Here is a 12,648-nt window from a genome sequence, read left to right on the forward strand (position 1 = left end):
TGCTAAAATTAACATAAAACAGGAAAAATCACTACCAACTTTAGAGAGATAAATATAATTGTAAGGGAATACCATGGTACAGATTTTAAAATTTTGATGAAATGGACAAATTTCTAGAAATACACAAATGACTCAAATTGATTCAAGACAAACATAAAAATCTGAATAGCAAAAAGATAGAATTAGTAATTTTTAAACTTCTTCCCCAGCCCACCTCACATAAGTGGCCCCCCAAACACACTTACATCCAGATAGCTTTGGCAGGTGAATTCTACCAAATATTTAAATAGAGTCTTGTTAATTACCCATTCATGCATTGTAAGCATATGAATAGAAGTGGAAAGGAACACTTCCTAACTCATTCTATGAGCTCAGTGTTATTTGGATGCCAAAACTAGAGGCCAGTTGTTTTGTAGAATTCTCCTCGACTTTGGTTTATCTGGTATTTGCTTATGATGAATTTCATATTTTACGTCTTTGACAGGAAAATGATGGAATGAATATTGTGTTCATCCCATTTCATTCTATCAGGTGATCCAAAGTTTCAGTGTGTCCCATTGCTGATGATGTTTCCTTGGATCACTTTATTGAATTGGTTGCAGACAAGCTTTTCCACTGTTAATTTACATTCCCCTCTCTTGCAATTGATGGGCTTCCCTCATACCTCAGTTGTTAAAGATTTTGCCTGCAATTCAGGAGTCCCTGGTTCAATTCCTGGGTCAGGAAGATCTGCTGCAGAAGGAATAGGCTACCCCTGCAGTATTCTTGGGCTTCCCTTGTGGCTCACCTGTTAAAGAATCCACCTGCAATGTGGGAGAACTGAGTTAGATCTGTGGGTTGGGATGATACCATAGAGAAGGGACAGGTAACCCACTCCAGTATTCTGGCCTGGAGAATTCCATGGACTGTATAGTCCATGGGGCCACAAAGATAGGACATGGCTGAGCAACTTTCACTTTCACTTTATCTTATAATTAATACATTTTTTTCATAAAATATGTAAGTTCTTTGTTTCTCTTCAAGCCTTAGATTTATTACTTTATTTATATCTATTTGATCAATGCTCTCTAATTTTACTAAATGAATCATGATCTCTCACTATCATTATTTATTTTGATGCTCACATTGTTCCAGCCTTAGACAGTGGGAAACTTTTTAAGCTGGCTTCTCTGTCCTTTCGGCATCTCCTTATTATTATTTGAACAATTTGATGCTTTTGGTGCAAGACATTCCAGACTCATCTTGTACTTTCCCCGCTCTAGCCATGAAATTAACAATTTCTGTAAGAATGAACAATTATTTTTGGTGGAATTTGAAATTTAGATTCCAACATATGAGGCCTATTTGTACTCATTTCCCAGTTACTCTTATTAGAATGAGTTTGGAAAATGTACATGTGCATGTGCATGCTTGTATATGTGTGTGTGTGTGTGTGTGTGTGTGTGTGTGTATTCCCCTATACAGTGCAGTCTCTTATATTACAAACTGCTTATTGCCCCCAACCCATATTAATGCCTTTCTCAACATATTCAAACTCTGCCAACGACACCAGGCAACCCTTTTGTAAACGTGCCCCCTTACCCTGCTTGGGTTTTGATACTCTGCACTGGGACACCACCATGTGCAGACACTTTCCTTGTTCTACTCATCCTCTAACTGTCTATAAAAGGATGCCCCACCTCCAGACATGGATGCCTTCATCCCCTTGCTTGGCCCCTTGACTTTCTCCACAAACTGCCTCCTCCTCCTTGTGGATTTGCTCTTATCTGGACTTTGACTATTATTCTGAATGCCAAGCCAGCCTCCTAGTTACTATCAGTTCAGTTCAGTCGCTCAATCATGTCTGAGTCTTTGTGACCCCATGAATCGCAGCACGCCAGGCCTCCCTGTCCATCACCATCTCCTGGAGTTCACTTAGACTTACGTCCATCGAGTCCGTGATGCCATCCAGCCATCTCATCCTTGGTCATCCACTTCTCCTCCTGCCCCCAATCCCTCCCAGCATCAGGGTCTTTTCCAATGAGTCAACTCTTCACATGAGGTGGCCAAAGTATTGGAGTTTCAGCTTCAGCATCAGTCCTTCCAATGAACACCCAAGACTGATCTCCTTTAGGATGGACTGGTTGGATCTCCTTGCAGTCCAAGGGACTCTCAAGAGTCCTCTCCAACACCACTGTTCAAAAGCATCAATTCTTCAGTGCTCATCTTTCTTCACAGTCCAACTCTCACATCCATACATGACCACCAGAAAAACCATAGCCTTGACTGGACAGATCTTTGTTAGCAAAGTAATGTCTCTACTTTTGACTATGCTATCTAGGTTGGTCATAACTTTTCTTCCAAAGAGTATGTGTCTTTTAATTTCATGGCTGCAATCACCATCTGCAGTGATTTTGGAGCCCCCAAAAATAAAGTCTGACACTATTTCCACTGTTTCCCCATCTATTTGCCATGAACTGATGGGACCAGATGCCATGATCTTCATTTTCTGAATATTGAGCTTTAAGTCAGCTTTTTCACTCTCCACTTTTACTTTCATCAAGAGGCTTTTTAGCTCCTCTTCACTTTCTGCCATAAGGGTGGTGTCATCTGCATATCTGAGGTTATTGATATTTCTCCCAGAAATCTTGATTCCAGCTTGTGCTTCTTCCAGCCCAGCGTTTCTCATGATGTACTCTGCATAGAAGTTAAATAAGCAGGGTGACAATATACAGCCTTGACATACTCCTTTTCCTATTTGGAACCAGTCTGTTGTTCCATGTCCAGTTCTAGCTGTTACTTCCTGACCTGCATACAGGTTTCTCAAGAGGCAGGTCAGGTGGTCTGGTATTCCCACTTAAGTTGTGCTTAAGCATGCCTAAATCCTTAAACCATGAAATTAAAAGACACTTGTTTCTTGGAAAAAAGCAATAACAAACCTAGACAGCATATTAAAATGAAGAGACATCACTTTGCTGACAAAAGTCCATATAGTCAAAGGTATGGTTTTTCCAGTAGTCATGTACAGATGTGAGAATTGAACCATAAAGAAGGCTGAGTGAGAAAGAATTGATGCTTTCAAAGTATGCTGGAAAAGACTAGTGCTATAGAAGACTCTTGAGAGTCCCTTTGACAGCAAGGAAGCCAAATCAGTCAGTCCTAAAGGAAATCAGCGCTGGATAATCATTGGAAGGACCAATGCTGCAGTACTTTGGCCAACTGATGCAAAGAGCTGATCTGTTGGAAAAGACCCTGATTCTGGGCTAGATTGAGGGTGGGAGGAGAAGGGAGCTACAGAGAATTAGATTATTGGATTGCATTATTGATACAATGGATACATTCTGGAGATAGTGAAGGACAGGGAACCTGTGCATGCTACAGTCCATGCAGTCACAAAGAGTCAGACATGACTGATGATTGAACAACAACAATGCCCAAATCCTGGTTGTTGTTCTTCCACTCAGTCATGTCCAAGTCTTTGTGGTCCCATGGACTGCAGCACACTAGGCTTCCCTGTCCTTCACCATCTCCTGGAGTTTGCTCAAATTCATGTCCATTGGGTTGGTGATGCCATCCAATCATCTTGTTCTTTGGCGTTCCCTTCTCCTCCTGCCTTCAAACTGTCCCAACATCAGAGTGTTTTTCAATGAGTCAGCTCTTCACATCTCCCTGCTGTCCAAGGGACTCTCAAGAATCTCCTGCAATACCACAGTTTGAAAGCATCAATTCTTTCATGGTCAGCCGTCCATATGGTCCAACTCTATCATCCGTACATGACTAGTAGAAAGACAATAACTTTGACTATATGGACCTTTGCCAGCAAAGTGATGTTTTTTCTTTTTAATATGTTACCAGTACAATATTGTAAAGTAATTAGCCTCCAACTAAAATAAATAAATTAAAAAATGCTGTCTAGGTTTGTCCTTATTCCAAGGAATAAGCATTGTTTACTTTCATGGCTGCAGCCACCACCTGCAGTGATTTTGGAGCCCAAGAAAATAAAGTCTTTCACTGCTTCCAGTGTTTCCCCATCTGTTTGTCATGAAGTGATGGGAATGGATGCCATGATCTTAGTTTTTTGACTACTGAGTTTTCTGCCAGCTTTTTCACTTTCCTCTTTCACTTTCATTAGGAGGCTCTTTAGTTCCTTTTCAATTTCTGCTATTAGGGTGGTGTTATCTGCATATCTGAGGTTATTGATATTTCTCCCAGCAATCTTGATTCCAGCTTGTGTTTCATCCAGCCTGGCATTTCACATGATGTAATCTACATATATGAGTTAAATAAGCAGAGTGACAATATACAGCCTTGATGTACTCCTTTCCCAGTGTTGAACCAGTCTGGTGTTCAACATCCAGTTCTAACTGTTGCTTATTGAACTGCATACAGGATTCTCAGGAGGCAGGTGAGGTGATCTCATATTCCTATCTCTTCAAGAATTTTCCACAGCTTTTTGTGATCCACACAGTCAAAGACTTCTGTGTAATCAGTGAAACAGAAGTAGATATTTTTCTGGAATTTTTGTAAATCCTGGAGCAATTGGGAAACAGCAGAACGTTCCTGCTGCCAGTTATAGTCGCCCCTAGATATGTATCAATACCTCTGTGACTATGCTCTATATCTTTCAGTTCTCTGCTACTCCACACCACCCCCCTCCCCAGTCAGCAATCACCAGGTCAACTTCTGTTAATTGTTCCTGTCAGGCGCCTTGTGAGCAGGGAAAATTCACAATTCCTTAGTCTTGTCTTTATGCCCTCCATTCCCCCAAAGAGAAGCCTCCATGGCCAGGCTGACCAATCTACTGTCTCCAGATGCTCATACCTCACACAACAAATTGAAGCCTATGAACCCCACCTTGTACATATATAGAAGACATTTCCTTGCACCATATCTGGGTCTGTTATTTGATGTAAAAAAGCTTCCTGGAGGGACCTGAATTCTTTCCTAATTATAGCAAGTTTAGTCTCACTTTGAGTCCTCTTCTATTCTCACTTGGTGATGTGTTTCTGTATAAATTCTTATGCTTAATGATATTTGATGCATTCTGCTAGTCTCTGAAGAAGTCAGCTGGTATACTGGGAAGTGTACTGGGCTAGGAATCTGGATGAACAACTTCTAGCTCTATGTCGAGATGGCTTTATCAAATCTGAGTTTTGTCATGGTTGCTAGGTATAATTTTAAATTCAAGTGTCCAAGTAGTGGTTCTTTCGGCCTGGAACTAACCCTGCCACAAAATGCCTCACTTATGTCTCCTTTCATATCCTGTGCTAACTCCCCCAGAGCACTCTCTCCATGGTGTAGACACTGTCAGTTTTGTCTCATCTGCACTAGGTTGTGGGCTCCTTGAGATAAGGGGCCATCTTCATTACGATGCAGTTCCTAGTGCTTGGCAGAGTGTCTGGCACAGGAGGGCACTCAAATATTCTCTGAATGAAGGATCTCTACTGTTTCTGTGTGAATAGATTTGGATATATAACCATAATGAATGATTGAATACTCCCTCTCCAAATACATTAGGCTAGCTTTTAATGTGGTGTAAAATGCCTCCATATGTAAATGAGAAATGTATTTGGATCTTGCTACTTATAATCCAATTTCCTTAATCTGTAACATGAGGATTTAAAGACCTCTGTTGGTTTCAATTATCTATGGCTCATTTCCCCCACTTCCAAACTCAACTCCTGCCTCCCATTCATCAACTCCACCACATGTTGAAATAAAGACTAGGATAGGAATGACACTCCCAATCAGAGCTTCTCTGTTTGATGGGAATGAAGTGGACTGAACTGCACCTCCTGCTCAGTCTTCCAGGAATCTTCCACAGGTCCCCTGGAAGAGCTCAACCAGGAAGGACAGATGAAGAGTATGGACTACATGTTTCTCTTCAGCTCCAGGGATGCTTCCTTGCTCACAACAAAAATTACACTTGCTTCCTTTCTTTTTGTCCCTCAGGTTCACCCCCAAAGATTTATGGTGATATCGTATAAGTTTAAGAGGTACAATGTGATAATTTTCACACAGGTGCATGTTGAAAAACCTTGCCCATAGTAAGATTAAGGAACTCATCCTTCCCTTCACATAATTAATATTTTCTTCTTGTTGTCATGATGAGAACATTAATGATCTATTCTTATAGCAACTTTCAAGTATACAAGACAGTACTGTAAAACATAGTCTTCATGCTGCACCTTAGGTCCTCATAACTTACTCATCTTACAGTCCACTTTGTACCCTTGGATGAGCATCTCCTCATTGTCCACCACCCCAGCCCCTCATGCCCATTTTCGTTTTTATAGTTCAATGGTATTAGATCACGTCCCTTAAAGAAAAAATTCAAAAGAGGCAAATTCTGCATCCAGAGAGCCACGGTTTTACTGGTCATGATGTTATGCTTCCAAAACACAGAGTACTAGCAAAGGAGTAAGTGTGGGTAGCTGGGCCTGACCCTCCCGACTTATTGTTCTAATTCCAAGACGGGAAGAGGATGGAAATGAAAGCGATCAGGATACATCTTTCTTCATGCATTGTTCCCCTTTAGAACACTCTGAGATGTTCAACCTGTTAAGTCCAGAATTAGTCTTAAATTCATGACTTGTGAAGAGATCAATATGTATGACCTTTGCTAAAACTCGTTCTAAAGATAAATAAAGATTGTAAGGACGACGTCAATACAATTTTGGGCTAGTAGGCTTTAAAAAATTTCAGACAACAGTGTTAAGAGATAAAGGCAGCATGAAATGTTTTATTGCGAAAATACAAGCCAGGTGAGCAATGTGACATCATCTCCAGTTTAAGATAATCTTCATTTTCTTTTTTTTTTTTTTTGGTTAAAAATAAACACAGTTTTTTAAGGTTATTTCAACAAATTCACCTAGGGATGCAGAATAATAGGTGTGGTCCTGGTCAGAGCATTAAAGATATAGGTTCAGAAGTGTGTGTTTCTGTGCGTGCGTGTGTGTGTGAATGTGTGTGTGTAGGGAAACTACCAAGGCAGATGGTATGAGGGAATTTGAATTATATAAATCTTGTAATTTATCTTCTCACCTTGCATAAAGGGCATGTATTTTTTTCAGGGCCTAAATCTAACAATCTGTGTAAATGTTTGGACTGAGCTCCTCAAGGGGACATCACCTGTAGCCCAGGGCAGGGAGTCCCTGGGGAGCGAGCCGAGCTGTGACTAGGCCCGGGCTGCCAAGGGCGCATCTATGACCGAGGGGTTCTCCTCCTCAGGGGTGTCGTTCTTCTTGGCCACAGGGACAGAAGCAGGTGTTTCAGTGGGGCTCTTCCTGATCTTGCCCTCTCCTCCATCCGAATCCTGTCCCTGAGCGCCAGGCACTTGCTGCAGGCAGCGGCGTGGGTTTCTGGGACGGCAGGATCCATAGCGTGGAGGGGGCCTCTGTGGCGGATTGCTGCTGGCTTCGTGCTGGCTCTCGCTGTGCTGCGCCTCCAGCTCCTCCGAGATGCCTGGTGAGCGTCTTGGACCAAGAGTGGTGCCTCGGCCCCTAGGGCGACTCAGCAGGTAGCTGGGGCCCCGACCTCGCTGAGGATGCCCCTCCTGCCTTGCGGTGGGGGCGGACCCAGGCTGCCGGTCAGACCGGGGGCCGCTGGTGGTAGCCAGGATCGATGGGTGGCGGGTCACAGATGGGGCCCTGCAGGAGGGCGGGAAACTCTTCAGTCGTTGGTCTTGGGAGTGGCCAGGCAGAGGGCGTCTGAGGCCCTGGGCCTCGGTGAAGCCTTTGCCGCTGCCCTCGCGTTCATCAGCGTCGCCCTCCGTGTTCTTGGGACCTCGCGGTGGTGGCACATGGCAGAGGATGCTGAAGCCCTGGTGGATGCTGCTGCGGTGGTCAGTGTAGCAGCTTCCCTTCAGTGGTGCGCCCGCTGGCCCGGTCACGTTAGCGGCCTCGGTGCCCCGCTTTCCCAGCACCACATCGAACTCCACTGTCTCGCCATCATCCACGCTGCCTCGGTATTTGCAGGGGTTTTTTCCAGTGATGGCCGTATGGTGAACAAACACATCTTCCTGGGTATCGTGCCTGCTGATGAAGCCGTACCCTTTCTTCTCCTTAAACCACACGACAGTGCCTAGGACCCTCTTAGCGATGACCTTCTTAGGCGCCTTTCCCTTTGCGCCCCTGGTGGTGGTTTTGGGGATCCCATCCCCGCTGAGGTGGCCTGGGTCTAGGGCTAGGTTTTGGTCTCCGCCTCCCAAGGATGCCAGAGGTTTCCACGCGGCGTGAGGGCAGAAGGAAGAGGCCAGGTCCGTGAAGGTGGCCTCTCCCGCCTCACTCATCAGGTTGTCCTTGATCTCCTTTGTCCGAAAATCAGAGGGAAATTTGTCGTTCTGAGGTTGGAAGGGTGGGAGGGGGCTCGGGCTGGAGGCAAGAGCCTCCCTCTGGGAGGTTTGTGGGTTAGAGCCAAGGGCTCTCTGAATTTAGTCCGAGAGTCTTGGAGAGGCCTGCGGCATCTCCTGGGACGATGGGGATGCGGACCAAACAATGGTTGCCATGGTGATAGTGAGCTCTCGAGGGGTGGGGGTGGGGTGGGTCCTTGACGTAGCTTGAGCAGGGATGGCGGGGCGGGGGCGGGGGGAGTGGCAGGGCAAATGCACTCCACCCCAGCCTCCTGCCACCACATCATAGTACCTCCTGCTTCATGGTGGAGAAGGTGGCACACTTGAAGCTCTAGGAAAGGGCCTTGAGCACTCTCTTGCTTGCTTGAGGGGGTGTGAGGAGTGGACCCACGTTCCAACTCTCTTCCTTGGTTGGAGAGATTCACAGCCTTCTAAGGGCACTTGCTCAATATTCTCTCAAAAATCTCTGGTCCTCTTCCGACCCTTGTGGAGCCCAATGTGTGGGTCAGGCATTTTGTGTCACTTGAGGCAAGATGACAGCCGAGTGATTTGAAGACCCAATCAAAGAAACCTGCTGTGGGTTTTGTCTGTTTGTTTTGTTTTTGTTTCCCTTCTGAAGGCTGCCAGGCCTAGAATGCTAGTGCTGAGAGGACACTAATGTAGCACATTTTATCCAGACTAGTGTTATGATTGTGTTGACCTAAAACTAATAGACTGCCAGGGATTGCTCCACCAAAATGAGTTTACTCTAAATCAACAGAGAATTGCAATTCAGGGTCTACAACCATGGTGAGCCATGCATAAGGTTCCCTAACAGGGAGAAGATAACTCTTTGAAAGAATGGGGAGGTTAGGAAGGCTGCACTAAGCAAAGTGTCCATGGGAGACTGAGGCTTTGAAGTATGGTGGCTCTTCATTTGCTGAGTCCTGACAGTCTCTCACTGGCTGAGCTCTGAGCACTTAAGAGGAAGTCTTTCTTCTTCTTGCTGGGCTCTGCTGTCATGTCTGAGAGCCCTCCCTTCTGGCCTCCCAACTCTATCTTAATGGAAGTGTCTATTAATTTTTACCCTTCGCCCTTTTGACTGAAATCTTTTTCCAAAAGCATCACTGATCAAGAGTTAGATTTTTTCAGTTTCAGCAGCTTTTTGCCAACCCCTGCCCACCTTCTTTTCCCCCCGCCCCCCCTCACTCCCATGTCAGGAAAGACTGGGCATAGCATCCCATGTTAGAGTGAAAGCATAGAGTTTGGAAGTGTATTGAAGTCACTTTAGAGTAAGAAGGAGGGGCCAGAGGGAAAACTCTCAGGCACTTTTTCTCTTAAGTACATGTTTTAAAGATCATAGACACTGGAGATCACCTGAAGCATCGTGCCCCCATCAGAGGTTTGGCAGACAAACTTTCAAGAGATGTACTCTGAATATCCTGGGAAGGCTGTCTTGTCAGATATCATCTCTGCTTCAACTTCAGAAAACCTCGACTCTCAGATCACTAGGTACTGTGCAGGTCCCGTCAGGAGTGGTGCTTTCTTTAAGTGTGTCATGTGAGTCCAAGAGTCTATTCTCTGGAGCTTGGTGGCACAAAGGTTGGTTAGCAGTACCTGATAGAGGCCTTTCCAGCAAGGTAGAGGTGAGTCCTTCTGGAAGTGTTTCTGCCAATAGATGTAACATCCCTGTTGCAAGGTGTGTTGAAATATCAGAGGATCTCTCCTCTTATCAGTGGTGGGTCAAAAGAGGCAGGAGCCAAGTGACTATCCTGTGACTGTCTCAAAGGGCGAGAGTTTATGTGTTCCAAACAGAGTGGATCTGTGATTCAGAAGGACCAAAAGGCAATGCTTTGGCCAAGGTAATTGAAGGGCCTCCACAAATCTTGCCAACTGAGTCTTAATAATGTCGTTAGTGCCTTTGACTAAACCAGAGGAGTGAGGCTGGTCAGTGCTGTGAAAGTGTTGTAAAACTAGCCAAACAGTGCAGACTTGTGGAAGTAACTGACCAGTTAAGTGGAGGCCTCAATCATTCTGAAGTTTGAGAGGAGTTCCCCGGAAAGGGATAATCTTTTCCAAAAGGATTTTAGCCACAGAAGAGGCAGTAGCCTGTCTGCAAGGAAAGGTTTCGGTCCAATGTGAAAACATACCAACTGTGACTAAAACACATCCACGAAGTGGAGGAAGTTGTAAGGAATCCTATTTCCAGTGCCTGAATGCGCCACTGAGGCAGTTTAAACTGTCCAGGAGGAGTACAGCCGGTCTTCTCTGGGGTATATTTTGGACAAGTGGGCCACATGGTTTCAAAGATGATATACAGCTAATAATAGCTAAGATGACACAAGCATGATACACATCATACACTGTAAGGGAACTACAGATGAAAAGAATAGGATAGCACCACGCACCTGTTGGAAAAGACCCTGATGCTGGGGAAGATTGAAGGCAGCAGGAGAAGAGGGCAACAGAGGATGAGATTGGTCAATAGCATGACTGACTCAGTGGACAGGAATCTGAGCAAGCTCTGGGAGATAGTGAAGAACAGGGAAGTCTGGCATGCTGCAGTCCATGGGGTCACAAAGAGTCAGACATGATTTAGCGACTCAGCAACAAGAACACACACCTATTAGAACTACTCCCTCCCTCCCGCCTCCCCCAAATGCAAACACCAAATACTGGAGGCTGGGAAACAACACCAACTTTAACTCTTTGTTGAAAGAACACATTTGCTGCCTCTCAAGAAAGAGATTGTCAGTATTTTCCGAAGCTAAACAAGTGTCACACCTTGAGATCCATTGAGGTAGGCACTTTTTGGCCCCTTGTTAGTGTTTCCCCACCAATAGGGATTCACAGATGCTATCATTCCATCAGTTGGTAGTAGTTTAATGCAGGTTGCAGTGGCTACGAGGGGGAGTTTTAGTCTCCAGTAAAGCTGTGCTACTATTTGGTCTGACTCAGATCTTTCCCTTTTAATCAAACTAACAATTGTTTAACCCTCCAGTCTTGTTTTCCCTTCTCTGAGGCTAAGTGTCAGGCCCCTCTAGCCAGTATTCCCAAGTTATAATTTGGGGAAATATCCCTGTGTACCAGGACAGAGGTTTGGCTACTGTTGGTTACTTTAAGAGCAGCATTCCTTGCGGAAGTATCAGCAAGGCAATTTGATTTGCCTTAGCTTCCAGAGCATCAAGTTTAGAATGCTTCGGTAAGGATTGCATCCACTAATCCATGAACAAAAGCCATCTTAAATTTTGCTTCCACTGGCAGTTAGGAAGTTGTGTTGCTTCTACACCATTCCAAAGCCATGAGCTACTCTGAAAGCATATCTACTATAAATTTAAATATTGTTAGTTTTGCACTTGAGAAGACTCTGGAGAGTCCCCTGGGCAGCAAGGAGAACAAACCAATCAATCTTAAAGGAAATCCACCCTGAATATTCATGGGAAGGATTGATGCTGAAGCTGAATCTCTGATGTGATGGCCACCTGATGTGAAAAGACCCTGATGCTGGGAAAGATTGAAGACAAAAGGAGAAGGGGCTGGCAGAGGATGGGACGGTTAGATAGCATCAGTGACTCAATGGACATGAACCTGAGCAAACTCTGAGTGATAGTGAAAGACAGGGAAGCCTGGCATGCTGGAGTCCATGGGGCTACAATGAGGCAGACACGACCTAGCGATTGAACAGAGCAGAAAGTTCAAGCCTGTGTGCCTGCTAAGTCGCTTCAGTCATGTCTGACTCTTTGGGACCCCATGGAACGTAGCCCTCCAGGCTCCTCCATCCACAGGATTCTCCAGGCAAGAACACTGGAGTGGATTGCCATGCCATCCTCCCAAGCCTGGGAAAGAACAGAGAACTCATGCTTCTCTTTCAAGATGGTGGAGTAGAAGGACATGTGCTCCTCTCCTCCTGAGAGAGCGCCAAAACTGCAACTAGCTGTTGAACAGCCATTGACAGGAGGATGCTGGAGCTCACCAAAAACAAATACCTCTTGTCCAAAGACAAAGAAGAAACCGCAACGAGACAGGAAAATCAAAACATGGGAAAGTCAAATCCCATACTGGCCAGGAGCGGGAACCACAAACTGGAGAAGAATAATTCCAAAGACGTTCTCCCACTGGTGGGAAGGTTCAGAGCCCCACATCAGGCTTCCTGGTCTGGAAATCTAGCACAGGGACTGGATTCCCCAGGGAATCTGTCATTGACTGCCAACGGGATTTGATTGCAAGCCTTCCAGATCATGGGGGCAAACAGAGATGCCACTCTTGGAGGGCACAGACAAAACTGTGCATGTCCCAAGGCTTATGGGAAAGGAGCAGTGACAGCACAAGAGACTGAAGCA

The 12,648-nt window shown here is 45.1% G+C and overlaps 1 protein-coding gene across 1 annotated transcript; it reads right to left on the reverse strand.

Moving 5' to 3' along the window:
• Window positions 1-7,156: 7,156 nt before the first annotated feature.
• Window positions 7,157-8,269, reverse strand: LOC105605675 (Y-box-binding protein 3-like). The gene has a single exon (XM_027963421.1). It carries the CDS (start codon window positions 8,267-8,269, stop codon window positions 7,157-7,159), a length of 1,113 nt encoding a protein of 370 aa, XP_027819222.1.
• Window positions 8,270-12,648: the final 4,379 nt, after the last annotated feature.

Source organism: Ovis aries, chromosome X, assembly GCF_016772045.2.
Source record: "Ovis aries strain OAR_USU_Benz2616 breed Rambouillet chromosome X, ARS-UI_Ramb_v3.0, whole genome shotgun sequence".
Taxonomy (NCBI): domain Eukaryota; kingdom Metazoa; phylum Chordata; class Mammalia; order Artiodactyla; family Bovidae; genus Ovis; species Ovis aries.